The sequence below is a fragment of the Fusarium flagelliforme genome, assembly GCF_020744385.1.
Source record: "Fusarium flagelliforme strain FIESC 12 MPI-CAGE-AA-0113 chromosome Unknown B0J16scaffold_1, whole genome shotgun sequence".
Lineage (NCBI taxonomy): Eukaryota > Fungi > Ascomycota > Sordariomycetes > Hypocreales > Nectriaceae > Fusarium > Fusarium flagelliforme.
The window spans coordinates 6623493-6648664 of NW_025763503.1; the positions used below are offsets into that span (position 1 = coordinate 6623493).

Here is a 25172-nt window from a genome sequence, read left to right on the forward strand (position 1 = left end):
CCCAGCAAGGCCATGTCAACTGCATTTCGGCGGATGTCTTGAAGAAAGTTAATACGCCTCAACAGGGATCGGTCATGGAAGTGTCAAGTTGAATGACAGGAGACAGAACTGAAGTTTGTGTTTCTTATTAATCGAGGAAGGATTGATCCGACATGGGACTACCTACCTAGGTATGCACGGGAGGCGGGAGCGGACCTTCCCTGACCACTGTCCCACTCATTCTGGCAGGGACCGGGACCCTTGAATGCGATCGCATTCATGAGCGGGTCTCATCCTGTCAGCGACACACATTACCTTGAAGACAACCTATGAATGAACCACCAACATTAGGGGCAGCATGGAGTCGAAAATGTTATTTTATGAATCTCCAACGGCTATATAAGCCCATCTGTCTCCCGCATCGATCAAAACTACACCAACAATTGCCACTCCCCGCTCTACAGTCATGTCGCAAACGATAGCTATGGCCTCTAAGACGCTCACACAATCCAATGAACTTGACATCCATGTCGGAAACTCTGGACCATCTCACTCTCAGCATGGAGCCAGTACCATACTGGGGAATACAACACCCTCTCCAGGAGATAATAATGATTCTCCTGTCAACTCCAGCGGATCTGAACCTGCAGAACGCAAATCCAAGAGAACCCTAGCGCAAATCGCTGTGGTAATGGTCTCCCTCTGCGCTTGCGTGTTCCTCGCTGCTCTCGAAATAACAATCGTTTCAACTGCTCTTCCAACAATCGCGGCTCATTTTGCTTCTGACTCGGGCTATACCTGGATCGGCACATCCTTTGTCCTTGCACACACTGCCTCAACACCATCGTGGGGGAAGATCTCTGATATCTGGGGAAGAAAGCCTATTCTACTTGTCGCCAATGTTATCTTCTTTGCTGGAAGTCTTGTGTGTGCACTGGTCGATGACCTGACTGTCTTTATTGCCGGGCGTGCTATCCAAGGGCTGGGCGCTGCAGGCATGCAGACGTTGGTGAACATCTGTATCAGCGATATGTTTTCGCAGCGGGATCGAGGTTTATACTATGGCCTAACATCGATCGTGTGGGCAGTTGCGTCTGGTGTTGGCCCTATTCTTGGAGGTGCTTTCACGGACCAACTTAGGTGAGTACACATTATCTGAAAGGGGACTTTTCTTATTGACTATCATCAGTTGGCGCTGGTGTTTCTGGATCAACTGTAAGTTTCTATGCGTAAATCTTGTATCATGACTGACACCTCTAGTACCTATTACCGCCGCAGTCTTTGTTCTACTTTTTCTCATTCTCAAATTGCCGTCTCCGAACACTCCTGTATGGGCAGGTCTCAAAGCTGTCGATTGGCCAGGTAGTTTCCTCATAGTTGGAGGGACTCTGATGTTACTACTGGGCCTATATCTGGGCGGAGTCTACGAACCCTGGGACTCAGCGAAGGTCGTCTGCCTCATCGTCTTTGGTATCATCACTGCACTTCTATTCGTTTGGAACGAATGGAAGTTGGCCGAATATCCTGTGATACCGGTGCACATCTTCAAAAGTTGGCCATCATCAGCAGCTTATGCTGTTACCTTCTTCCATGCCTTCGTATTTATGGGTGTTGCTTACTACTTCCCCTTATACTTCCAAGCAGTTCTTCTGGCAAGCCCACTCCAGTCGGGTATCTACCTTCTTCCATTCATTCTTTCTATTTCCATATCTGCTGCAATTACGGGAGCATATATCCAATTCAGTGGAAAGTATCTTCTGGTCTCACGTATTGGATTGATCATTATGACTTTGGGTATGGGGCTTATGATCAACCTCGATATGCATTTGAACTGGGCAAAACTTGCTAGTTTCCAGTTATTGACTGGTATCGGTGTAGGAATGAACTTTGAGGGACCTCTGCTATCGGTTCAAGCTGTGGTGCCGCATGAGGATGTGGCAGCAGCTACTACCTCAATGGGCTTTACCAGAACTATCGCAACAGCTATATCTGTGGTCATTGGAGGTGTTCTATTTCAAAATGAGATGAAGGCAGGGAATCAAGTGCTTGTGGACAAACTGGGCCCTGAACTCGCCAAGGTATTCGATGGAGCATCGGCATCTGCAAGTGTTGATCTGGTCAAAACGCTCCCTGCGGAGTCACAGCTTATTGTGAGAGCCGCATTCTTCCACTCTCTCGATAAAATGTGGATAATGGTCAGTCGAACTGTGTTGCTCTTGTTAATGTTCTAACTAATGGTTCTTAGTATACTGTATTCTCGAGCGGTGGACTATTACTCAGTTTCTTCATGAGGGCACAGCACCTAAGCAAAGAGCGGAAAGATGCGCACTTGGGTATTAAAAACAAAACACAAGTAGAGACTGCAGCAGATGGTGCTGCGAATTTGGCAGAAAACAACGAGAACCACGAACTGAGAAGTGTCACTCCAAACGCTAGGGATACTCCCCCGAGCTGACATTTTGTAAGAGGTTATCTGAGAAGGCGACCTGTAGTTTTGTCAAAATAGAATACCCGATATAGCACCCTTAAACCCGGAATATCACGTTCTATTTCTTATAATCTTTCATTCATGGACGAGCACAGTAGGTTTGTCATTGGCACCCGTTGTGTACAGCACAGTATACGAGAAATATTCGCACTTTCGCTCAGACACCTTGAATTCATTATCGGGCTCAATCACCACAAGTATCTCTTACCAATAGCATGCGAATACGTCTAATTCCGTTTTCGCAGGCCTTCTACATTGTACTATACTGTATCAGATGAAGTTATCAAACGATCATAGCAACATATCCGCTTGCACAGCGAGGCGACATCATCACGATGAGTAAACCACGTTCTACAGGTCTTTCGACCGCGAGGAATGCTTCATCACTCGATGGTCCCTCAAACGTATCCATCGCACAGGAACCGGACCAAAGCATTACTACACCTTTGCTTCGCAACCACCCAAGATCTTCGACACATGAAGAGACGTCGTTTCACCAAAATGTTATCGATGATGAGGCGGGAAAAAGGACGTTGGCTAAGATAGACCGTGCCATTATTCCTCTTCTATTCATAACCTACATGTTCAATTTCATGGACAAGGTCATATTGTCTAGTGCGGCTGTATTCGGGTTACGTGAAGATACCGTAAGTTTGTCAGTCCAATTTTGGCACATCACCACTGATAGCGTCTCAGCATCTCAAAGGTCAACAGTACAGCTGGGCAGGAAGCGTCTTTTACCTGGGTTATCTCCTGTGGACTTACCCAACCACCGTTCTTGTCGCACGGCTGCCGACTGGAAAATACATTACAGTAAACACGATATTCTGGGGCTTGGTTGTTGTGTTTACTGCCGCATGTCAGAACTTTGGCGGTCTCTTGACCATGCGATTCTTACTCGGTATCGCGGAAGCGACAATAACACCAGCTTTCATGTTTCTCACCTCTACATGGTACACTCGTGACGAGATGCCAGCTCGTGTAGGGATTTGGTTCTCTGGGAATTCTGTTGGAGGGTTGGTCGCCAGTTTACTCGCGTTCGGAATCGGGCATATCGAGAGCACGACAATACGACCGTGGAGATGGATGTACATCATTTTGGGCACCATGACCTTTCTTTGGTCCATTCCGTTGTTCCTTTTCCTTCCAGACAATATCTCCAAGGCTACTTTTCTCTCACCAGAAGAGAGAAAAGTCGCAGCACAGCGCGTGTCCACTTCTGGTACCGGTAAGACTGAGGGTACGCGCTGGAGATGGGATCAGGTGCGCGAATGCTTGATTGATCCCAAGTCCTGGTTCATTGTTGGTATCGAACTATTTACCCAGATCCCGAACGGTGGCTCTCAAAGCTTTGCCAATATTGTCGTCGAATCTTTTGGATTCACTAACTTGCAGTCTACGTTGATCAACACACCCTATTCTCTTCTTTCAGCTGGTATAATTGCAGGAAGCGGCCATTTAGCTGGTCGCTTCCGTACTCTGAACTGTCTCTTGATCATTGCGGTAATTCTGCCCTGTGTTGTGGGCAGTGCTGTCATTTACAGGCGGAATCATGTGCCACAAAGCCTGCATTTGGTTGCGTACTTTCTCCTTTCAACCGGCTCTGCGGCAATGCCTCTTAACATGGCTCTTGTGCAGTCCAACTACAGAGGGGTCACCAAGAAGATGACCATAACAGCCATGTTATTTGCCACATACTGCCTTGGAAACATGGCTGGGCCGCATTTCTTCCTCAAATCCGAGGATCCGCTATATGAAACCGCCTTCCAAGCAATAACAATATGTTATAGCTTAGCTATACTCTGCGCGTTGTGCTTGAGAATTTATCTCAAACAGTTGAATATAAGACGGATCAAAGCAGAGGGTGTTGCGGGGAGTGCTGGCTCAGGAGGATTTGTTAGAGGGGAGGATGATAGTAATTCAACAACAGAGTCAGAAGATGTAACAGACTGGCAAGTTGTTGGATTTAGATATCGATTATAGTCTCGGACTTTTTTGTATCGAAATGCGAGGTGGTGTGCAGCCTAAACCATCATTTGGTAACATCCATGGTTCCATGGCTGGCATCCAATGATTATGTGTTGTTTTGATAGGATAATCAGGATTCCAGGCAGCAGCCTCTTAAACACATATAAAAACTTATCCCCCGACTTTCAGAAATTAGCTCTGGCTAATGTGACTCTGATTCAGACATCGGATTGCGAGCTGCTCATATTGAGAAAGGTCACGTGTCTGTCTGCTGGCTGAACGTTTCGCCGAGTCCGCCAAGTGGCCCCAGATTTGGAAGCATCGAAACACCCACTTTGAACTTTTGACGCTAGGACAAAGACCTGGCTCTCTTCTCCTGTATCATCTACTTTTTTTTTCGAAAGCATCAAACTCTAACCGTACAGCTATCGAAAATGTCGTGGAGAAGCCAAGGAATCACCGGTTCCAACAACATCCCCCTTGGCAAGCGCCGCTTTGCGGACGAGGAAGAGGAATTTGATGGTGGCGATGCAGTTGTTGATCGCGACCTGAAGCGAGGACGCGATCCTGAACCTCGCGGCGAATCTGACGGACCCCGACGACGAAAGAAGCGAAACAGATGGGGTGATGCATCCGAGAACAAAGCCGCTGGCCTCATGGGCTTGCCCACTGCTATCTTGTCCAACATGACAAGCGAGCAGCTCGAGGCCTACACGCTGCATTTGCGAATCGAGGAAATCTCCCAGAAGCTTCGCATCGACGATGTTGTCCCAGCTGATGGTGATCGGTAAGTCTTGTCCCCTACTTTTACCTCTTCAATGTTAACACGCGGCAGATCACCTTCTCCCGCACCCCAGTACGACAACCACGGCCGACGTATCAACACACGAGAATACCGATACCGAAAGCGACTGGAAGATGAGCGCCACAAGCTCATTGAGAAGGCCATGAAGACCATTCCTAACTACCATCCTCCTCAGGACTACCGCAGGCCTACCAAGACCCAGGAGAAGGTCTACGTTCCTGTCAACGATTACCCGGAGATTAACTTCAGTATGATTGCTAACCCTTTAACCCTACTTACCAATATTCTGTCCTTGCTTTTTGTCTTCCTTTTGGAGTTTGATCAGACTCGTCGGCATACACCCAGTGCTGCGAGATCTGGTCCTTCATCGAATGGACTAACCCTCTACCCGTTCATCTAATCTTTACCAATCAGATACTAACAATAGCTCTCTCGTACTAAAGTTGGATTACTTATCGGCCCTCGTGGTAACACTCTGAAGAAAATGGAGGGAGACTCAGGTGCCAAGATCGCCATTCGTGGCAAGGGCTCCGTCAAGGAGGGTAAAGGCCGGTCTGATGCCGCGCATGCCAGTAACCAGGAAGAGGATCTGCACTGTCTCATCATGGCCGATACCGAGGACAAGGTCAACAAGGCCAAGAAGCTCATTCACAACGTCATCGAGACTGTAAGTAAATATCGAATCTTCACAGAACTTTCACTAACTATCTAGGCTGCGTCTATTCCCGAAGGTCAGAACGAACTCAAGCGTAACCAGCTCCGAGAACTCGCCGCACTCAACGGTACCCTTCGAGACGACGAGAACCAGGCTTGCCAGAACTGTGGCAAGATCGGTCACCGCAAGTACGACTGCCCTGAGAAGCAGAACTACACTGCCAGCATCATCTGTCGCGTCTGTGGTAACGCGGGTCACATGGCTCGCGATTGTCCTGACCGCCAGCGTGGTGCCAGCTGGCGTAACGGCGAGGCAGGAGCCCGCCCTGCTGGTCGTATCGATGGCGGAGATGCTGTCGACCGTGAATACGAGGTAAGTAATATCCTATGCATCACATTCATACAACGCTAACAAATCCTAGCAACTCATGCAAGAGCTTGGCGGAGGATCTTCCGGACCTCCTGCACGTATCGAGGCCGGCCCTGGTGGCCAGAGCGGCGGCGATGCGAAGCCCTGGGAACGAGGTCCTACCGGTGGACCTGCACCATGGCGCAGTCGTAACCAAGATTCTAACGAAGGAGGATCAGCAGCTCCTTGGGCTCGGGACCGTGGTGGCCGTAACCAAGATCAACAAGCTGGTAACAACGGCGACAGCTACTATGGTCAGGCATATGGCGCTGCTTCAGGCGCTGCTGCTCCCTGGCAGCAACAAGCTCCCGGAACTCAGGGTGGGTATGGCGCTTACGCTGCCTACGGTGCCTACGGAGCTGCTCCTGGAATGGGCGCTCCTCCTGGCCTCGCTGCTCCCGGTGGTGCGGCTCCTCCCCCTCCTCCTGGTGCTCCCCCAGGTCTGGGCGACCTTAACGCCTTCATCCAACAATATGCCGGTGCAGCACCTCCTCCCCCGCCGCCTTCTGGCGACGCTCCTCCACCACCTCCCAGTGACCAGCCCCCGCCTCCTCCCCCAGGAAACTAACGAGGATCATTGGGTTTGCGAGTTTCTGACATAATGTAAACATTCGACCAGAGATTGAAGATTGTTCTATCGACCCGGATAATAGGAAGGAGGATAAGCGATCGTTTCTAACGTGGCAGCGACTAACCACTGCAAGTTAAGCTTGTATTTCACTGCTCAGTATGATGAGTTCTGACGATCAACCCGTGTGTTGCAGCTAGTTATGATTCATTTCGAAGCATGGAACTAATCGCGTAGGCAAATACTTGATAATTAAGTCTTTTCGTTCATATATATCGTTCCACTGTGACTTGGCCATTGAAGTGAAATGGATGACATGCTTATCGAAATGTAAAATACCCAGTTTATGCACGTTGATAATCGATGCAGCTCATGCATGCTTAAAGGTGCTGTAGACCCCGCATTGCAGTGGTTCTGGCGTCATTGTACGTACCTATATTCTGGATTGCCGGAACAGGGAGCTTGGGCCATGTGACAACGGAAGCGACGCAATCGATATTAATCGATGAGAGTTACCTTGTTCTCGTCGAGTCCTACAAACTTCATGTTATTTCGAGACTCGATACTTTGATATTGGGTTTGTCTCAAAAAGGTTTGCGACGCGCTGTGGAAGTCGCGCTCGAGGGCTCTTTCCTGTACCTTCTTCTTTTGTTTCCATCTACTAACAAGGGTCATCTGATCTAAATCCTTGTTCCATCTGCCTACCTCTCCCTCACTGTCTTATCTTTCATCCTCTTGGCTTCTGTCCTACGTGCTTCATTCTTCACTATTACGCGTTGACTCTAGTCCTAACAATGGTTCTACAACTATAATTATTACATACGCTACCTAGACTCTTCTCTCCGCTTCGCGACGCACAGGCGCGTCGTGCATTCGACTCAGATTACCTCAGCCTCCATCCCAAACGCATCTCAATAATCATGAGGGCTAAGAATCCTCTTGCCTTTCGGCCAGGGCCCGTGACTTTCTGGACCACTATCATATATATCGCCCTTGCTGTCCCTCTCATATGGGTCCACGAGACTGTTCCTCCGGCTCCGGCTGATCGCTCGCTGTATCAGGGCCTTAATCTTACTGAGGCGTGGTTGGATTTGCAAGCCATTAGTCGCACTTACCATCCGTACAACAGTCACGAAAATGATCGAGTTCGCGAATTTCTCATCAACCGCACAAAAGAGATTCTGGATCGAAACGACCTTTCTTATACAACTGAGAGCATCGGTGGTGTAGACTGGCATTCAAGGTTAGTATCTAATTGCGCAATGACGGCTGTCTGCTAACGCCGAGCAGAGCCTCTTCTCTTGACAACCTAGATTCCCTTGATATCCCCGAAGAGACAGTACAGGCGAAGCCTCGTGGAGCCACTCTCTTCGATGACAGAACCTCCAATGTTTCCTGGACTTACAACACCGCTAGGCGCTTGGGCTCGAACATCAACAAAGGAACATGGCTGGGACAGTATTTTGAAGGAAACAACTATTATGTCTACATTCACGGCCAAGAAGACCCTGAAGGTGAATGGTGGCGCGATGAATCCAAGTATAAGAAGTTCCGAGGCCAGGGAGGTGTCCTTGTCAACTGTCATTTTGACTCGTAAGTAGTCCTCGTCCGCGATGCACTATGTTGGCTAATGATTGCAGCGTTTCCACCGGCTATGGTGCCACCGACGATGGAATGTCTTGCGTCTCGATGCTTCAGCTTCTGAGCTATTTCACGCTCAAAGGACGCCAGCCCAAGAATGGCATAGTTTTGCTCTTCAACAACGCTGAAGAGGATGGACTTCTCGGCGCCAGAGCTTTCGGCTACAGTCCCTTATTGCATTTCACCCATACATTTGTCAACCTTGAAGGTGCTGGAGCAGGCGGCCGAGCTCTGCTTTTCCGTACTACTGATTTGCAGGCTGCCAAAGCATACTCCAAGAGCCCCCATCCGCTCGGATCCGTTGTTGCTGCCAATGCCTTTGAAAGAGGCGTTATTAAGAGCGCAACCGATTATGAGATTTTTGCAGACATTTTCGGGCAGCGTGGACTTGATATCGCCTTTTATGCGCCTCGTGCTCGCTATCATACGAACCAGGACGATGCCCGACATACATCTGTTAACAGCATCTGGCACATGCTCTCAGCTGCTCTTGCTTCAACAGAGCACTTGTCGAAAACGACTGGTACCATCTTCAACGGTGATCGATCTGATGGTAACTCCGATCTCGTTCAAAATGGAAAGCAGGCTGAAGGTGTCTGGTTCGATATTTTCGGATCTGCATGGGCCGTATTCGCACTCAGAGGACTCTTTGCATGGTCGTTGACGCTCCTTGTCGCTACTCCTCTCGTTCTTATTGGCTTCACGTATATCCTAGTACGTAAACGACAAGTACTACTTCTTCGCCCGAGATATCAAGATGCACTACGACATTAACGATGATCCGGTCACGATGGGTGGTTGGAAGGGCTTCTTCCGTTTCCCCTTTGCGCTCGCCTTTGCTGGAGCATTAACTATCGCAGCTACGCTTTTGGTTGCTAAGTTCAATCCACTGATCATCTACAGCAGTGGCTATGCTGTGTAAGTGGCCATCAACATTTTACCTATGCATAAACTAACATTAGGATATCTTAGGTGGTCCATGACTTTGTCTATCTTCTACTTCTCTTTCTGGCTCATCATGCGTGGATCTGCTTTCGTCCGCCCGAGTGCCCTGCACCGTGGCTTCGTGCTTGTTTGGCTTTTCGCTCTTGGTTGGGGTATACAGGTTGTCTGTGCCGTGGCAGAAGATCGCATGCACATCGGTGCCCTCTATCCAACCGTCTTCTTCCAATCAGCCATATTCCTGGCTTTGTTGATTTCTCTGTTAGAGCAGTTTGCTCTGCTTAGCAAGCATGACTTTGCTCTGCAGCTCCATGATGCGCATCAGGCGCGCGATGTTTCGAGCCGAGGCACTGAACAAGAATCGAGGTCTCACACAGAGAATGAACCTGCCCAAGCTGAGGCTGAGGACGGTGACGACGGCGATGAAGACGCGACCGAGACTACGCCTCTTAGAGCTAATGAATCCGGCTACGGTTCCAACGCTCCGACATCATTCGCCAACACATATCGTCGTTCGGTTGCCGAGAACTCACCCTCCCCGCCTAGTATGCGACGATACCAGCCTTTTGAGCATGAGCAGAGTTGGTCTGGACGTCTTCCTACTTGGACTTGGATCCTACAATTCCTCTTTTTGGCTCCAGTCCCTGTGATTCTGTTTGGCAATCTCGGACTCGTTGTGATGACTGCTACACAGATGACGGGTACTGACGGCGGTAGTCTCCTCGTCCCTGTTCTGTCTCTGGGCATTCTCAGCATCTTCTTGTTGCTGCCGCTTACACCTTTCATGCATCGAGTCACCCACCATGTGCCCATGTTCTTGTTCTTTGTCTTCGTTGGCACCCTGATTTACAACCTGGTGGCATTCCCATTCTCCGCCAACAACCGCTTCAAATTTTACTTCCAACAGGTAGTAGATCTTGATAACGGCACTGACACAGTCTCCATTGTGGGCATTGAGGACTATGCACGCTCGGTCATTCGTTCCCTGCCAAGTACGACCGGGCAGGAGATCAAATGCCAGCCTGCTGTTGGGCGAGATCTGACGGACTGCCAGTACGACGCCTCTTCTCTAACACCCAACTTGTACAAGGACAAGTCTCCCAAGCAGTTGGTCTCAATCGAGACAGTTGACGGCAGCAATGAATCGAAAGCAAGGCTTAGAATCGACGCTCTTGATTCCAGACTTTGCTATGTTCGCACATCTCGGCCGATCTACGGATTCGCCGTTGACGGTGCAAGCGCACGAGACCCTCGTTTTGGAAAATTCCCTTCGGAGGGTTTCAGCAGTGTTCAGCTCTGGCGACGTGATCGCGACCGGCCTTGGACCTTGAATCTTTACCTCAACGAGCGCAACTCGTTGACTGCAGCGGCAGAATCGGAACAAGAGGAGAGCAAGATAGTGGAAGACGGAGAACTAAAGGCCAGATCAGCAAACCAGTCAGCAGATCGTCTTGAAGTCACAGTCAGCTGCGCATGGAGCGACGCCAACACCCCTGGCACGATTCCAGCTCTCGATGAACTTCTCAAGTATATGCCTACGTGGGCAGCCGTCACCAAGAAGAACGTGGGGCTTGTAGAAGTTCGCAAGACTCACAAAGTTTAAGTAATGGACAGGAGGATAGTACACGAACAACACATGCATGAAGGACCTGGTAGACTCGGCCGAGTGCATCTTTAGAGTGGCTCATGAGTCTGGATGATTGTGTGATGTGGTGCTAGCCATGGACAGGGAGTTTGGGACCGATTTGGTCGCGTTAGTTTGGTTTGGCCCATTGTTTAATGATCGAGTAACCTGAGCGCCGCAACGAATATAATTGTTGAATATGACTGAGATGAAGATGAAGCACGTTTGCTATATCCATGTGAAGCTCGTCAGTAACCACCATAGCACAAAATCAAGTGTATGGCTAGAATTTAAAGCTCAAATGCTTGTCAGATTTGGACTCTACGACTGATCGAGTCGGTTCACCTATATGGTTGCCTATTGCGCAATGGTCTCTGTTCTACCGGGTAGCTCGGATCCTAAAACTACGCAATTGCATCCACCAACGCTCTTATCTCCTTCGCTAAAACTTCAGTTTCACACTCACACTGACAGATCATGGTCCCTCAAATATGGCTTCCTTCAGAGCGTTCTCAAGGAAGTAAAAGCAAGGCCCTCATCTACTACATTTGTGGTAACCCCGGTCTTATCGAGTATTACACCGACTTCCTCAGCAATCTACGTGGCTTGTTGGACAAAATTGAGACCAACACCGCGTACGACATATATGGCACCAACTTGTTGGGATTCAGCGACGATGACCATACGCCATTCAGTTCGGGCAACAAACCCTGGGATCTTGATGGGCAGGTCGAGGGTATGTACGACAAGATCGCGGCAAAGGGAGAGGGATATGACTTTGTGATACTCATGGGCCACTCTGTCGGGTCATACATCGCGGTCGAGATCTTCCATCGACATATGAAGAACCCCCAGAGAGCGCCACATCTCAAACTACGCCACGGGTTTTTGCTGTTTCCAACACTGACGCACCTGGCTCGCTCCTCCAATGGTGTGCAATTCGTATTGCTGGGTCGCATCATCCCGTTCCTTGATAGCGTAGCATCGCTACTCGCGCGTCTACTCTTGGGGTTACTAAGCGTCGCAACCGTGACGTGGATTGTGCAACGCCTGCTGGGCTTCACACCTGCAAGCGCGGACGTCACGGCGCGATGGCTGAAGAGCAGAGATGGTGTGTTGCAATCTGTGCATCTGGGGTTGGCCGAGCTGGAGATGATCAGCGAGGAGAAATGGAGTGAAGAGCTATGGGCTACGGCTGGAGAAGAGAACGGAGTACCGCGGTTCTTCTTGTTCTATGCGAAGAAGGATCATTGGATTCATGACAACGAGAGAAAGGGCATTATAGAGCGAAGAGGACAGATGGCAAGAATTGTGGTTGATGATGGGGATATTCCACATGCATTTTGCACGAGAGAAGGTAAGTGGAATCTCCCGAGGTATTTTGATGCTTGCTAATGAGTTTAGATGCGAGTCTGGAGGTTGCGAGAAGGGTATGCGAATGGGTTGAGGAGATCGAAGGACACAGAAGCGAATAAGAGACGAGTGTTTGGTGAAAACATGGCTTTCAAGCCTCACGAGATGTTATTGAAGTAAAGACAATCATCAATAATTAGACGTGTACTGTGAGCATTGGGCTACGATTGCATATACGAAGCTGACCATGAATACAAGACACATGGTACCTAGTTAAGCATAACAAACCCTCTTTCATTGGATCACGATATAAAGTCTCTTTCAGCCACAGAATGCTTCTCTCTTCCACCCCTGGACTATTTTCAGGGTAACATCGCTTACCGGCTCCCCCGCACCGCACCAAAAGAAGATCGAGGACGCGTAAGGATGATGGCCTCTTGGCAGGTCTATTGAACTAGACAAAGAAGCCTTCGGGATGTGGTCCAGAAAGGGAACTGCACCTAATACGGACAGACGTCGACCACTGAGGTGAGGCTAGCCACTTGGAGAAGGGGAAACGTGGGTGAGTGGTGCGAGTAAGCATTGAGTGACTGGGTTTCTCGGCCGATGACAATGCAGCTCGATCCAAGTGGTGTGATCGCGATCTACGATCAGGCACTTGGTGGCTGTTATTTATTCACAATGTTGACAAACAAGTCATTTGGAAGAGAGAAAATATTGAGGTATTATCACTGGTATATTCGCCTATGTTCTGGTGGTCAAAGACCATTACTATTAACCTGTGAATCGAATGCTGATAGCTTTCCCAATTCTCATATACATATCCCATATCCTGCTTTCAACTCATTGCAATGCCTCTTATCCCGTTCGTTTCACCTACTAGGGAAATTGGCTTCCATAAATGACTGGCTGATGAATCAAACTCTTTACAGAGCAAGGGCGGCGAAAGCAGCCATGGCGAGGGCACCGAGACCCTTGATGCCGGAGGCGCTGTTCTGGCCAACCTCTGTGGGAGCGGGCTCCTGACCGCCGCTGCCCTTGGTGGGTGTGGCCACGGGGGTGCTGTGAGTGGCCTCGACAACAGTGGTAGGGACAATGGGAGCGACGGTGGTGGTAGCGGCGGCGGTGGTCTCAACGGCCTCGACGGAGGTAGAGACGACGACCTTGACGGAGGTGGACTCCTCCTTCTTGGACTCCTCCTTGGGGGGGTCCTTGCAGAGACCCTCAGTAGCGGGGAGGACCTCGTCTGGAGATTGGTTAGTATATGATAGCCATAGTCGTAGATACGAGAGGGAAACTTACTGATGGCAACGTCGGAGCCACACTCGTCAATGACACAAGAGGTAGCGGAAGAGCGGACCTCGTCGAAGCTCTCGCAGATACAGGCGAGGTCGGTGGTCTCACACTTGGTCTTGCTCTCGATAGCCTTGTCAAGGCAAGGAATAGCGCACTTGGGGACGTCGGCGAGCGACTGAGCCTGGGCAGCGGCGGCGGCGAGAGCGACGAAAGCGACGGAGTACTTCATTTTGAATATGTTGATTAAGTCTTGTTGAACTTGTTGGTGTGTTGGGCGAGGCAACGAGTGTAAGAGGCAAGGCAAAAGCTGAAGTTGATGGTCCAATGGAAGCGAGTGGATGAGGAGGAAAGAAAGAGAGGTTGAAGGAGGATGAGGATGAGGCTTTATGTATCCGTAGTCAACAGCTCGAACTAGGATCGCCGTCGGACGGTTTCCAGGGAACGGAGAAGCTCCAGCCTCTTAGCTGCAGCTACAATTGCATCTTGAGTCTTGTTCTTGGTTCTCGAGGTCGAGTACAACACTATTCCTTAGCCAACAACTAGACAGAAGTGTGTGTGGAGTACAAGTTGGTGGTCGGACTGTACTCGCGACGACCCGGGCCAGGCTAGTTTTGAGGGACCTGAACCAATGAGGTCTGAGAGTAATAGCAGGGAATTAAGTGACGAGGGGGTGGTTGAACAAAAGGCCCAAATGTTACATACATATTGAGTTTCCTGGATGGCATTGCATGGTACATGTTATGTCGTTGGAGAACGAGGCCCAACGGGGCCGGTTACCGAATTCGACACACACGGCCGAGTAGATCGACGAGGGGACAATGATACCTTGTTAAAAAAAAGTCTGGGGGCGAGAGAATGCGGAGAGCCAGCTGTACTGTACTGTACAGAAACTCTATTACTACAGGGTGCGGCGGATATGAGGTCAAACCAAGAAGGTACTCATTACATTACTCATGTACGACTAGCCTTTCCAATCGTGGATACTGAAGAAACTAGATCAGGCACACAGATAAAGAGGAAAGGGGCTATTGAGAAAGAGATAGATAGATTGGTACTTGAAAGTGCTAAGAAAAGATGAGTAGAAACAAGTAGATAGGCCTCCATCCACCTGATGATATCCGCAAGTACAGTACTTGACTGTCCACTTGAGCAGTTTAGATCAGGGGTCTAGTGGCATACCAGTCAAGAAAAGCCGACCCTTTCCCCATTAGTCAAAGAAATCTCCGTCCAACCTGAAGCTAAGAGGAGACGGTTTATATCGCTATGGCCCTTCCCGAGTAATGAATGATTTTGTATCTGATTATGGAGAATGCTGGTCCACTTGTAGCCGGATAATGAACAGTGCATCCCTTTTCCCTGAGGATTAATAATGGTTTACGGATACTCAGTTTCATCGCTAAATGGATCTTCCGGGGAAAAGTGGTTCAATATTTAATTTGGGATACTTGGCAGACCTGTGTTATCGCGGGTATATAGAAAATCCAATCGACGCTATTTTAGATTTTAGCCATTGAAGAATCTTCGAAGAAGTGCCGTAATTACAGTGGTCTATCACTGTACATCACTATTGAACTGGGAGGGTCACATGCTGACAATGACCCGAGGGCCGATTGATTGTCATCCATTCATTCAGCTAGGGTAAACTAAACCTGACTTGAGCGGCAAAGCCGATGATAGACATCCATTAGCCATTGAAAGACAGGTTGTTCAAGGTTTGGTGTGGCAGATTTTAGTCACCAACCACTACAACTACAGCTCCAGAAATGGAACATCAGAAATGCAGGAACAAAAAAACAAGAACGTTGCCAATTCTTGGTTCTCTGTGACGTTGAAATGGGCTGGAGTCGACAATTGACTTGGTCAAGTTGACTTGTTAAGGGTCTGAAACATGTTGATACTCGACTGATATCTTTACCAACCTCTTTTCCTTCTCTATTCAATTGCCGTAACCTGAAAACAAAACAGAAGCTCTACTGATGAGTTCCATGGCTACAAGCTACACCCCTTCAGTGATGGCGCCAACCTCTCCCCCGCATAACATCCTGCTGAATCCTTGCTTGTCTCTGCCCAGTAACGCCCACAACGGGAATAAAGGCTGTCAACGAACAAGGATCGAGACTTAACTGCCTTCCTACCATGGACAAATGCACTTTCACTCTTTTCATGCCCTGTTCTCGACCGACCGCCACGCCGAGGACTCACATGGGAAAGGAACCCACATGCCCTGCGGCACCGTTTGTGTTGTCCTTGTCTCGATCGCATGGTCTGAGCTAGAAACTCGGACTCTATGTATGGATCTTTGATTCAATCGACTGATGGGTACACAAGGGATACGACAAGGGGCCCTCATCGCATCGCCTATCCGTCGTTGCCGACTTGGCAAACTTGACTAGCGAAGCAGGGTTTCTTTCTTTGCTTTTTTGCTCGGAAAAACAAAGAATAAACCGTTACACTACTGATCAAAAGCTGCGATATATCCATGGTGTTTATGAATGAGCTGACATGCATGGGACCTTTACGAAGAGATCTATCTTTTTTATGCAAGTGTATATCCTTATACATAGTCAATTATATACCACACCCATACAGCCTGAAAAGAAAAAGACTCCGAGATGAGCTTTTATTTCTAGGTACGGCATGCATTTGACTGGCACAGCAGAGTCACCTTTCCGTCATGTCAAATTTTCTGCCCTGGTCTGCATTTATTAAAATAGCCTCATTGCGTAGTACAGTAATGAAATGCAACCATCTCAGCTCGAGTTTGCATACAGGGCCGCGTTGCGTTGCCACACACTCTGAGCTCGTGGATGCCGCACCATTCGTGATTTTGAGACACGGGGAATTTCCGACCTGGGGGGAAGAGAAGGCTGGATAGTTGCTAGACCGAGGCTGGGGGTTGGTTGAGGGTGAAGCATATGATGGGATATGCATCCAACTTCCATTCTCTGCAATGCCATACTTTGATGGTATAGTTTAGACAGGTATACCCTCGAACCTTCTCGTCAATCGTAGTAACATGATTCCTTGATCTGTCGACCCTGAAATTACCACCAATCATCACGACTCTATTCCAACCCACACTCTGAACCCCTGTGTCTTGGCGCTCAACCGTTGTAACCAACGTCATTGCAGCCATTCCAAGATTCACTCCAGTTAACTTCAACGGCTTTTTACCAAGATCAAGAGTGACGTCGAGATTGTAGATGTGCCCCTGTTCGAGAACGGCCCATGAAACTTGGTGTAAGCAAGATCTCTTGAGTGCAGTTTGACTTGGTTACATATGCTAGATGAGATGCTTGGGCTTGGCTGGATATATCTCTGGGCGCACGCAATAGATCAATATCACAGGTTTGCGAACCAAGGCTTCTCGGTAACAAGACACTGACATAATTGGATTGTCGGAAACCAAGTTCAACCTATACATTCACCCTACTATGTTGCGCAAAACTTCAAGAAGCAACTAGATAGTATTGTCTAGAGGACCGGATGGGTACCTCCATGCGGTATTATAGCCGCAAAAGGGTTATTGGTTATTGGATTTTGGGTCTGTAACATATATTGTAAGTCCCGAAAGTGATGAGGCTGTTTCTTTCTTTGTCAATAATACTAGAGGATCTTGTCTATCATCATTGTCTCTCATATCAGAGAACCTTATCCCTAGCCATCGAGCACAGCGTACTCCTGCATTATGGCTCCTGAAGTAGGAGCCGTAGATAATTAGCGCACATAATCCATTAGTTCGTACATTGTCATTCATGCAGAGCATATCTGCGCAGAAGTGTTAAATGTGAAAAACATCGCCTCAACCTCTGTAGACTCAACCCCAAGCGTCCAGGACGGTCCATCTCTTAGAAGAACTCATGGTATAGTAATTATCGCATCCCTCCCCACTTGTGCCGTAAATGTAGAATCTGTTTCTTGTGAAAGTTCTGGCTGTTACATCCTGCGCTTTGTGGATAGTTTAGACTTTTGTGTTAAGATCAAGAAGTGAACCGTTCCGGCCAAGGTCTTGGATGATGAATGTCCAATCGCCCAGACTCGTATTGCCAAGCGTAACAAAGGGATCTTTCCTCAAGGTTCGTATGTCGGTGATTCGCTTCTTACCTAGTAATATTCACCAGCGAAACGTGGATGGGCTTCGACTTTTATAACAAAGGAAGCCCAAGTAGAGGCGCCTCGCTTTCTAGAGGAGGAATAGGGTAAGTTGGGGTGTTTCGTTGGATGCCCTGTATTTGTAGTTATACCTCCAATACTATCGAACTCCGATACTCCGAGGTTCGCTAAATACTTCTCTCAATTTTATCACAATACTGAGCGAATGCTGAACCTTTTGCTCGTCTCACGTTACCAGCTCCGGTAGACTTGATCATCATCCGGGACCCACCCGGAGCGTGGGAGACAAAAGATGTCCGGCCACGGAGCCGAAATCATCGGCGTTCGAACCCACCAGCTCCGAAGGACATTTCGACCTGTCGTATCGATAAACATAAGCTTATCGTGTGATATGGATGCTGCCGCAATTGTACAGCAACACTCACTTGGCGGTTTTGAGGTGTTATTCCCAAAGCGGAACCTCCGCAACGAGCCAATCTTCTTAGCTAAAGAAACAGATTTTTCTTCTCATTCTGATCATGCAAATATCTCATACTGAAAGTCTTTCAATGCTTTGAAATCATCCAAAAGACATCAAAACCTGACTAAGTAGTTGAAACTCTCTCGCTTGGACCTTCTCACTTTCTCTTGAGCCTCCCCGACTTTTCGGTCAAATCCACTCTATTTTAAGCTCATGAACCAATCATAACAATCAATCACCTCCGGAGTCTCCAAGAATGGCGAGGCATCCGTGGGGAATGACTCCGCACCATGACGGAATCATAGTTTGGGGAAATGGTTCATGTGAATGATACTATTCAGCTCTTTTCTCTTCGACGACGACTTATAAAGAGAAGACTTCCACCTGTACTCTCCTTCATCATCTTCAAACAATTCATTCAGAAACATCCAAAATGAGCGGAAAGACTTTCAACGTGGGTATCGTGGGATATGGGTAAGTTCACCTCATCGATCATGATATCTCATGACTTCATAAGCTGACTTGAATAGCATGTCTGCCAAAATCTTCCACATCCCCTTCATCACTCAAACTCCTCAACTCAAGCTGCACGCCATCGTCCAGCGATCGCCCAAGGAGGGAAACTCTGCGCCTGCCGACTACCCCGATCTCAAGCACTACACAGACTACAAGGATCTCTTTGCCGATTCTGATGTCGACCTGGTCGTCATCAGCACTCCTCCCGGCAACCACTTTGAACTCACAAAGGCTGCCCTCGAGGCCGGAAAGCATGTCTTGACCGAGAAGCCTTTCGTGCCTACCTCTGCTGAAGCTGATAAGCTTATTGAGATTGCCAAGCAGAACGGCAAGCTCCTCATTGTGTACCAGAACCGACGATGGGACTCGGACTTTGTCACCCTCAAGAAGCTCATTTCTGAGGGTACTTTGGGCCGTATCTTTCAGTTCGACAACCACTTCGATCGTTACCGAATGGTCCCCTCCAAGAACTGGAAGCTGGACCTGCCCCTCTCCCAGGGTGGCAGCGCTCTCTATGACTTGGGAACTCATCTCATCGATCAGGCCTATGTCCTGTTCGGCAAGCCCCAGTCCGTCCACGGCCGTCTCCTTTCTCAGCGCAGCGGCAAGTTTGACTTTGAGAACCCCGACGGTGTCTCAGCCGAGTTGACCTACCCTGATGGTCTTCTCGTCAACATCCGCATCAGCGTTCTGAGCGCAGAACTTGAGCAGCCTCGCTTCTGGGTCCGTGGTACAAAGGGTAGCTTCTGCAAGCTTGGCCTCGACACTCAAGAGGATGCCCTCAAGGCTGGTACTAAGGCTACCGACGAGGGTTTCGGAAAGGAGGACCCTGCGCGATACAAGCTGATTGTCGTCGATGAGAACGAGAAGGCCAAGGAGCAACCCCTTTCTTCGATTGAGGTTCCCACTTACAAGGCCTTCTACTCCCAGCTCGCCAAGGCTGTTGAGAGTGGAAAGGAGGAGGATGTGCCTGTTAAGGCCAGCGAGGCTCGAGACGTTTTGCAAATCATCGAGGGTGTTTTCGAGAGTGCCAAGTCTGGCAAGGATGTTACTTTTGCTTAGAGTATCAAGTAGGTATAGCTTTAATGATTTAATGAAGGAAAAGTTTGGAATCAGTTAATCATGGGAACACTGCGTGCCTTCCATTTTCTTGTCACCGCGGAGCATAATCTCCGCAAATTGTCCTTCGTTCCTTCCTCGCATCAACGGGATGAAGAATAACTTCTGCATGACGCCGTTTCAATGCCTCAGAGGAAGAATCTCCGTGCTGAATCTATAAGGTAAGCTTCAGTCTTGGTAATCCATCTTCCCGCTTCCGTTTTGTTCATCAACACTTGATCGCCCCGTGAGTTCGTATAATTCAACGAGCATTTTTCTACAAATCAAATACACGCCTTTCATTAACCTTACAGCTAGTCTCACGTACAATGAACAGAAACCATTCAAACCTACCCAGATACTCGCCGAGACGATTCTCCCTAAGAGACAACCCGTCATCACCATCGCTACCATCACCATCACTACCGTCAACATCGGTGTCGCCTACCTTTTCTCCCCGGCGCGTTATCACGCCCGTCGAAGCTTTCTGCCGCCAGCATCATCCCTCGGGCTCAGATGACTTGGAGAAGGGACACCACTTGCTGGTATCTACAACGCCAGCAGATCCATGTCCTCGACAGATAGACCGAGAGAGTCACGATTTTGGTGACATTCACTGGATCTGGTGCAAAGGGCCTATAGTCTTTAGGCAGCTTTGCATGAGATATGCACACTACCATGAAGAGTATCGGATCGAAAGAAAGCTTTGCAACTTAAAGAGCACGAACAACAGATACATCAAAATGATCCACAAGGATACTCGGTATGTTGGACGTTGGCTGCGTCGCTTTCTCATAATGTTGATCTGGACTATTATTGCCACAACGTTTTTAATTAACCACTGGCCTTTCAACACCTCTGCTGTTGAGACCAATTCAGAGAGAGCCCCCGTACGCAGATCTTCACTAGACGGGCTTGAAGGGATGTACGGCGGAAGCAGACGTTCTATGTGGAAACCTCAGAGTTCTCATGCTGGGACCATTTTCTCCCACTTACGCCCATTTTTCTTCGAAATTTGTATAGTCGGCTCAACCTTCTCCATGGCTCAAGGTCTTATGACGTTCGTATAACCAACAAACCGAAAGTCGAAATACAAGCTAAAATTGATCAGATTACGAGGAGCGCGAATCGTGATGGAACGTATAGGACACACGATCACTACAGTAGCCACATCTATGCTCAAAAGTACGCAAGTCGCTGATCCAGGGTGGTTCAACTTGATAGACAAAGCCAAGGATAAAGCCTATTATGAAACACGACAGAAGATGCTACAGGATCGCATATTGTAAGTTATCTGTCCAACGAACCTCGAGCCTCTTATTGATTGACCATTGCAGCAAATGCCTCGCCTTACTAACCGCATATCCCGTTTGTCTATTGAGAGAAGAAGAAAGCGGAGGGCTCTCCGTAAACGTGGAAAAGTGTTGCAACGAAGCCGCACTTCGGCTTAAGAAGCTATGTTCCACCCGGAAGTCTAAGTCTCTGGCACAGACTCCGCCGTAGAACGGTGCCTCAGTCCCTGAGTCTTCTGTTAAGGACAAGTCAAACGCGGGCAATGACCATTTCTTCGAGGCCTTCTCATTGGAACTTGAGATGGAATATCGCAATGAATGTCGCATTTCATGTTCAAGAAACAAGCTCCCGCCTCAAGCTACTCCACAGATCATCACCAGAATCCGCATGATTCTTGAAAACTTGATTGATGATTACCAATTGGATCTTTCCAGATCACCCATCGTCCGTAGGTTGCTTTCTTCTCCGCAGTATCTGCGTTTCTCACCATAGCAGGTGAAAATATCGACGTCATGGCCTTGTCAGCTCGCGAGGGTCTAATCTATAGTCACGACGATGTAATACCTGTTGGTTTTCTGAATATCTTCGGTGTTATTGCACGTGGGATGTGTTTTATGGTTCCGTTTATCCTTGACTTCGACTGGGATTCTTTGAGCATGACTCACAGGATACTCCCGTGGCTGCTCATTGCCTTTGTAAGCGCGACTGGACTGACGATAATTGGCGAAACTTCTCGGCTGTGGAAGACTTTTCGGCGAATGAACACTTATGCATGGACACTGGGTATTGCACAAGAGATCGACAAGTTGGTGCAGGATCAAGATGGCCGGGAAGAGATTGATGAGCGGAAGCATGGGTACATGATCAGCTTTGGAGAGTATGTTGAGGCTCGCAGGAAAGTCATTTCAGAGCGCTCCATGGTAGAATAGGGGTGTTGCTTTCGTTTTCAAGGACCGGCTCTGCGAAGTGGTGATCAAGTGGGCATGGCGTTTGGAAGACAGTCGCTAAAAGTAGTTGATTCGAGATATACCTAGACAAGAAAATGGATTAATATTGAATGTTGTCGTGACCTAAAAAAGCTCGCTGATAAAATGGTTCCAATCTGAATATCACATAGAAACAGTAGCATGTCGAGTTGAAGTACAGAGTACTTATGAAGCCATTGGGTGCGAAATCATTTAGATTGACCATAATACTAGAGTAGGTATCCTAAAGAGCAAACCGTGCAACCCTTCCAATTCAAGTATAACAAGGAAAAGACGAGCCTCAGACTCATCGTCTATTTAACCAGGATATATCCCCCCTCAATGCATTTGCTTAAGAACCCTGCTTCAAAAAAAAATAAACAACTCCGATAAGTGATATAAATACGATCTCTCTCCTATATGCAATATTTTCATCTTTTTCTTTTTTTGTTCTAAATGGTGAGGATGAATCCTGCAACGGCTGCGAGAGCGACGAAGGCACTGCTGGCCATCTTTGTCGCGGAACTCTCAAGCGCAATCACGTCGCCGATGAACTCAGGGTCATAAACACCAGGGTCGCTATCATCGATGGTACCGTTCCAGCAGTAGTTTGTGAAGCACTCCTGACACTTATCGGGCACAGTGGTGTTTGTGCGGTCGAAACTACGTGAAAGCATGGCGCAGCCCACGCAGTAAGGCCAGTTCTTGTCGCGAGTACCGTTGAGCTGAGTGGCGACGGCGTACCCGTTTTCGATGATGGCGGAGAGCTCGGAGGAGTTGATGCTCATTTGGAAAGTGGAGATGTTGGAGGAGTAGACGTAAGGGTAGTTGGGGATGTAGACGATGAGGGGAGAAGGCTCAGTCATGTTGGTAGCGTTGCAGCCAAAGAAGGTTGGGCGGCTATTGAGTCCCAGATTCTGAAAGGTGTTCTTTCCAGGAACGGCAGGGAAGGATGAGCCCTTTGAGATGTCGGTAAGAGAGCGCTCGTAGGTAGCGATAGGAGATGCACCGTCGGGCCAGGCAAACTCGGTGTCGGCCGAGGAATCGAAAGAGAAGACAACGTCGACCTCGCGGTCCTTTCGGAGGTGAGGGTAGTAAGGAATGTTCTGAAGATCCTCACCACCGTCGACGAGAGTGAGACGCTCAGATTTGGCGCTCAGGTTCTCCTCAGGGTTCCAGCCGTAGAAGGGGTTAGGGGTCCAATCAGCGATATCATTGTTCTCGGAGCCGATAGCATTGAAGACAGCGGATACAGCCTCGATAGCGATGTTAGGAACACCATCAGGGACGTAGTTGCTGTTCTCCTCATTGAGGTAAAGAACGATCTGGTTGAAGAGACTGCTAGAAGTTCCCATGACGAAGCCGGCGTTGTCGAATCCAGCGATACAAGACTTGTCCTTGGGCAGCTTTCCCTTGTCAAATTCAGAACCAACATACTTGAGAGGAACGAAGCCTTCAAGAACTGGGTCGTAAGAGCCTAGTTCCCAGGGAGTAAACTCAAAGTTGGTCGCGTTGAGGGCGATGATCTTCTCGTTAGGCGCACGACCATCAGCAACAATCAGGGGCATGGGAGCCTTGCCCTCGGAAAAGTCAGGGTCGTCGGCGATGGAAGACCAGGTGTATGAAGGACCACCATCTGTTGCGTTGATGAGCTGATATGAGAGCATGCGACCCCAGTAATCGGTGAGAGATCGTTCGTAGCCGGCATCCTTCTTATCTGAAACGGCGTCGAAAATGGTGTTATAGTATTGAATCAGCGAGTATCGCTCGGGACCCTCGAGGATGGACTTCTCCAGCTGCCAAAGACCAGGGTATTGCACACTTTCCTGCACAGAGGTGAAGTTGTTCATCATCAAGCTACCCACGAGCCATCCACCACCGGAAAGACCTGAGAGATATGTCGCACTCTGCAGAAGACCGCCGAGGTTTCCCTCCTTGTCGCTACCATCCGATCGGATATCCCAAGCTGCCAGCGCACCAGCACCGCACAACATAGCACGGTAACCACCTCCAGAGACGGCAAGCCCGATGTTTGGCAGAGCTGTAGCATTGGTCTCGACATCCTTAAGATATGCCTCGCTGTCGAAATCGGGAATTGCAATACGCTTCAAAAGATCTCGGATAGGAGAGATCGTCTCGTTTCGGCGCTTGGGGATCCAGTCGCGCTCCATGCTCGAGATGGAGGAACCATTTCGAATAGTTGGGCGTGTGCTCGGGCAGTCGACTTTGCCGGGTACATAACCGTCAGGAGCTTGGGGAGTACCTCGTTTTGATACCGATTGAGGAGTGAAATCTGAGTTGGAGATTGCGACCAAGGCGTCGTCAACTGCGATTGGAGCACGATTAGTTTCCGTTCAAGAACCAGAGTTTGCTAAATTCAGTCACGCCACACCAGCCTCATGCACCGTAGAAGCCAGTAATAAGAAGAGCGCGCGCGATCGCAAAACGGTCGCAACTTACTGGTAGGGCTGGCCGCGACGGGTTGCAGGGCGGCGCTGGCAGCCAGCAAAAGGGCGAGGCCCGAAGAGATGGCCATATCAATTGTGGCCTCGGGCAAGGCAAATGAGCGATAAACAAGAGTGGAAGCTATCAAGAGCTCCAAAGGCGCCGGAAGGAATGGAAGTGAGCAGTCGTCGGTATCGATAAATTGGATCGAAAACGGTTATGCGATCGGCGTGATGGATTGGAATTAGTTACAGTAAGGGGTGATGTTTCGATGTTGGGGAACGGCAATTGTCGAATGCAAGAAATGGTATATATGAAACGAGAAGTAGAAAAGAAAATGCCCTTGGAAGACGGATGAAACGAAGGCTAAGGCAAGGGAATAATAAAACAGAATTGAAGAAGCACAAGAAAGGTCGAAAAGTTGTTTGTAAGAGGGAAGGATTCAATGTGGGGTGGTGCTTTGATTGGGAGTATCGTATCGTATTGTCGTCTAATGGTTTGATCCGTGCTTTGAGGTCCGTCCTTTCTGTCACTTTTAGACCGGGCAAGGGCAAT

The 25172-nt window shown here is 48.7% G+C and overlaps 9 protein-coding genes across 9 annotated transcripts; 7 read left to right on the top strand and 2 right to left on the bottom strand.

Moving 5' to 3' along the window:
* Positions 1-286: 286 nt before the first annotated feature.
* Positions 287-2609, top strand: B0J16DRAFT_39177 (major facilitator superfamily domain-containing protein). Its single transcript, XM_046131952.1, has 4 exons — positions 287-1119; positions 1169-1194; positions 1240-2174; positions 2225-2609. The coding sequence occupies exons 1-4, from the start codon at positions 446-448 to the stop codon at positions 2432-2434; spliced, it is 1845 nt and encodes a 614-aa protein (XP_045990108.1). The 5' UTR covers positions 287-445; the 3' UTR covers positions 2435-2609.
* A 30-nt stretch (positions 2610-2639) lies between these two features.
* B0J16DRAFT_280179 (major facilitator superfamily domain-containing protein) lies at positions 2640-4645 on the top strand. Its single transcript, XM_046123890.1, has 2 exons — positions 2640-3114; positions 3164-4645. Exons 1-2 carry the CDS (start codon positions 2803-2805, stop codon positions 4448-4450), a joined length of 1599 nt encoding a protein of 532 aa, XP_045990109.1. The 5' UTR covers positions 2640-2802; the 3' UTR covers positions 4451-4645.
* A 1269-nt stretch (positions 4646-5914) lies between these two features.
* B0J16DRAFT_39193 (uncharacterized protein) lies at positions 5915-7156 on the top strand. Its single transcript, XM_046131956.1, has 2 exons — positions 5915-6267; positions 6317-7156. The coding sequence occupies exons 1-2, from the start codon at positions 6154-6156 to the stop codon at positions 6869-6871; spliced, it is 669 nt and encodes a 222-aa protein (XP_045990110.1). The 5' UTR covers positions 5915-6153; the 3' UTR covers positions 6872-7156.
* Positions 7157-7359: 203 nt separating this feature from the next.
* Positions 7360-11293, top strand: B0J16DRAFT_330438 (uncharacterized protein). Its single transcript, XM_046126465.1, has 5 exons — positions 7360-8114; positions 8162-8464; positions 8512-9230; positions 9262-9430; positions 9485-11293. The coding sequence occupies exons 1-5, from the start codon at positions 7792-7794 to the stop codon at positions 11055-11057; spliced, it is 3087 nt and encodes a 1028-aa protein (XP_045990111.1). The 5' UTR covers positions 7360-7791; the 3' UTR covers positions 11058-11293.
* Positions 11294-11555: 262 nt separating this feature from the next.
* Positions 11556-12553, top strand: B0J16DRAFT_314784 (uncharacterized protein; the record flags this gene model as incomplete). The annotated part of the gene is made up of 2 exons (XM_046125211.1): positions 11556-12435; positions 12483-12553. 2 exons carry the CDS (start codon positions 11556-11558, stop codon positions 12551-12553), a joined length of 951 nt encoding a protein of 316 aa, XP_045990112.1.
* An 804-nt stretch (positions 12554-13357) lies between these two features.
* On the bottom strand, positions 13358-13956 carry B0J16DRAFT_314785 (uncharacterized protein; the record flags this gene model as incomplete). The annotated part of the gene is made up of 2 exons (XM_046125212.1): positions 13358-13677; positions 13734-13956. The coding sequence occupies 2 exons, from the start codon at positions 13954-13956 to the stop codon at positions 13358-13360; spliced, it is 543 nt and encodes a 180-aa protein (XP_045990113.1).
* Positions 13957-18594: 4638 nt separating this feature from the next.
* Positions 18595-19954, top strand: B0J16DRAFT_297980 (uncharacterized protein). Its single transcript, XM_046124478.1, has 2 exons — positions 18595-18774; positions 18831-19954. The coding sequence occupies exons 1-2, from the start codon at positions 18734-18736 to the stop codon at positions 19876-19878; spliced, it is 1089 nt and encodes a 362-aa protein (XP_045990114.1). The 5' UTR covers positions 18595-18733; the 3' UTR covers positions 19879-19954.
* A 757-nt stretch (positions 19955-20711) lies between these two features.
* On the top strand, positions 20712-22231 carry B0J16DRAFT_409981 (uncharacterized protein; the record flags this gene model as incomplete). The annotated part of the gene is made up of 5 exons (XM_046133117.1): positions 20712-20974; positions 21026-21199; positions 21252-21282; positions 21418-21655; positions 21703-22231. 5 exons carry the CDS (start codon positions 20712-20714, stop codon positions 22134-22136), a joined length of 1140 nt encoding a protein of 379 aa, XP_045990115.1. The 3' UTR covers positions 22137-22231.
* Positions 22232-22371: 140 nt separating this feature from the next.
* On the bottom strand, positions 22372-24839 carry B0J16DRAFT_39272 (lysophospholipase catalytic domain-containing protein). The gene is made up of 2 exons (XM_046132018.1): positions 24633-24839; positions 22372-24498 (listed from the first exon to the last, which is right to left on the bottom strand). The coding sequence occupies exons 1-2, from the start codon at positions 24706-24708 to the stop codon at positions 22625-22627; spliced, it is 1950 nt and encodes a 649-aa protein (XP_045990116.1). The 5' UTR covers positions 24709-24839; the 3' UTR covers positions 22372-22624.
* Between the last annotated feature and the right edge of the window lie 333 nt (positions 24840-25172).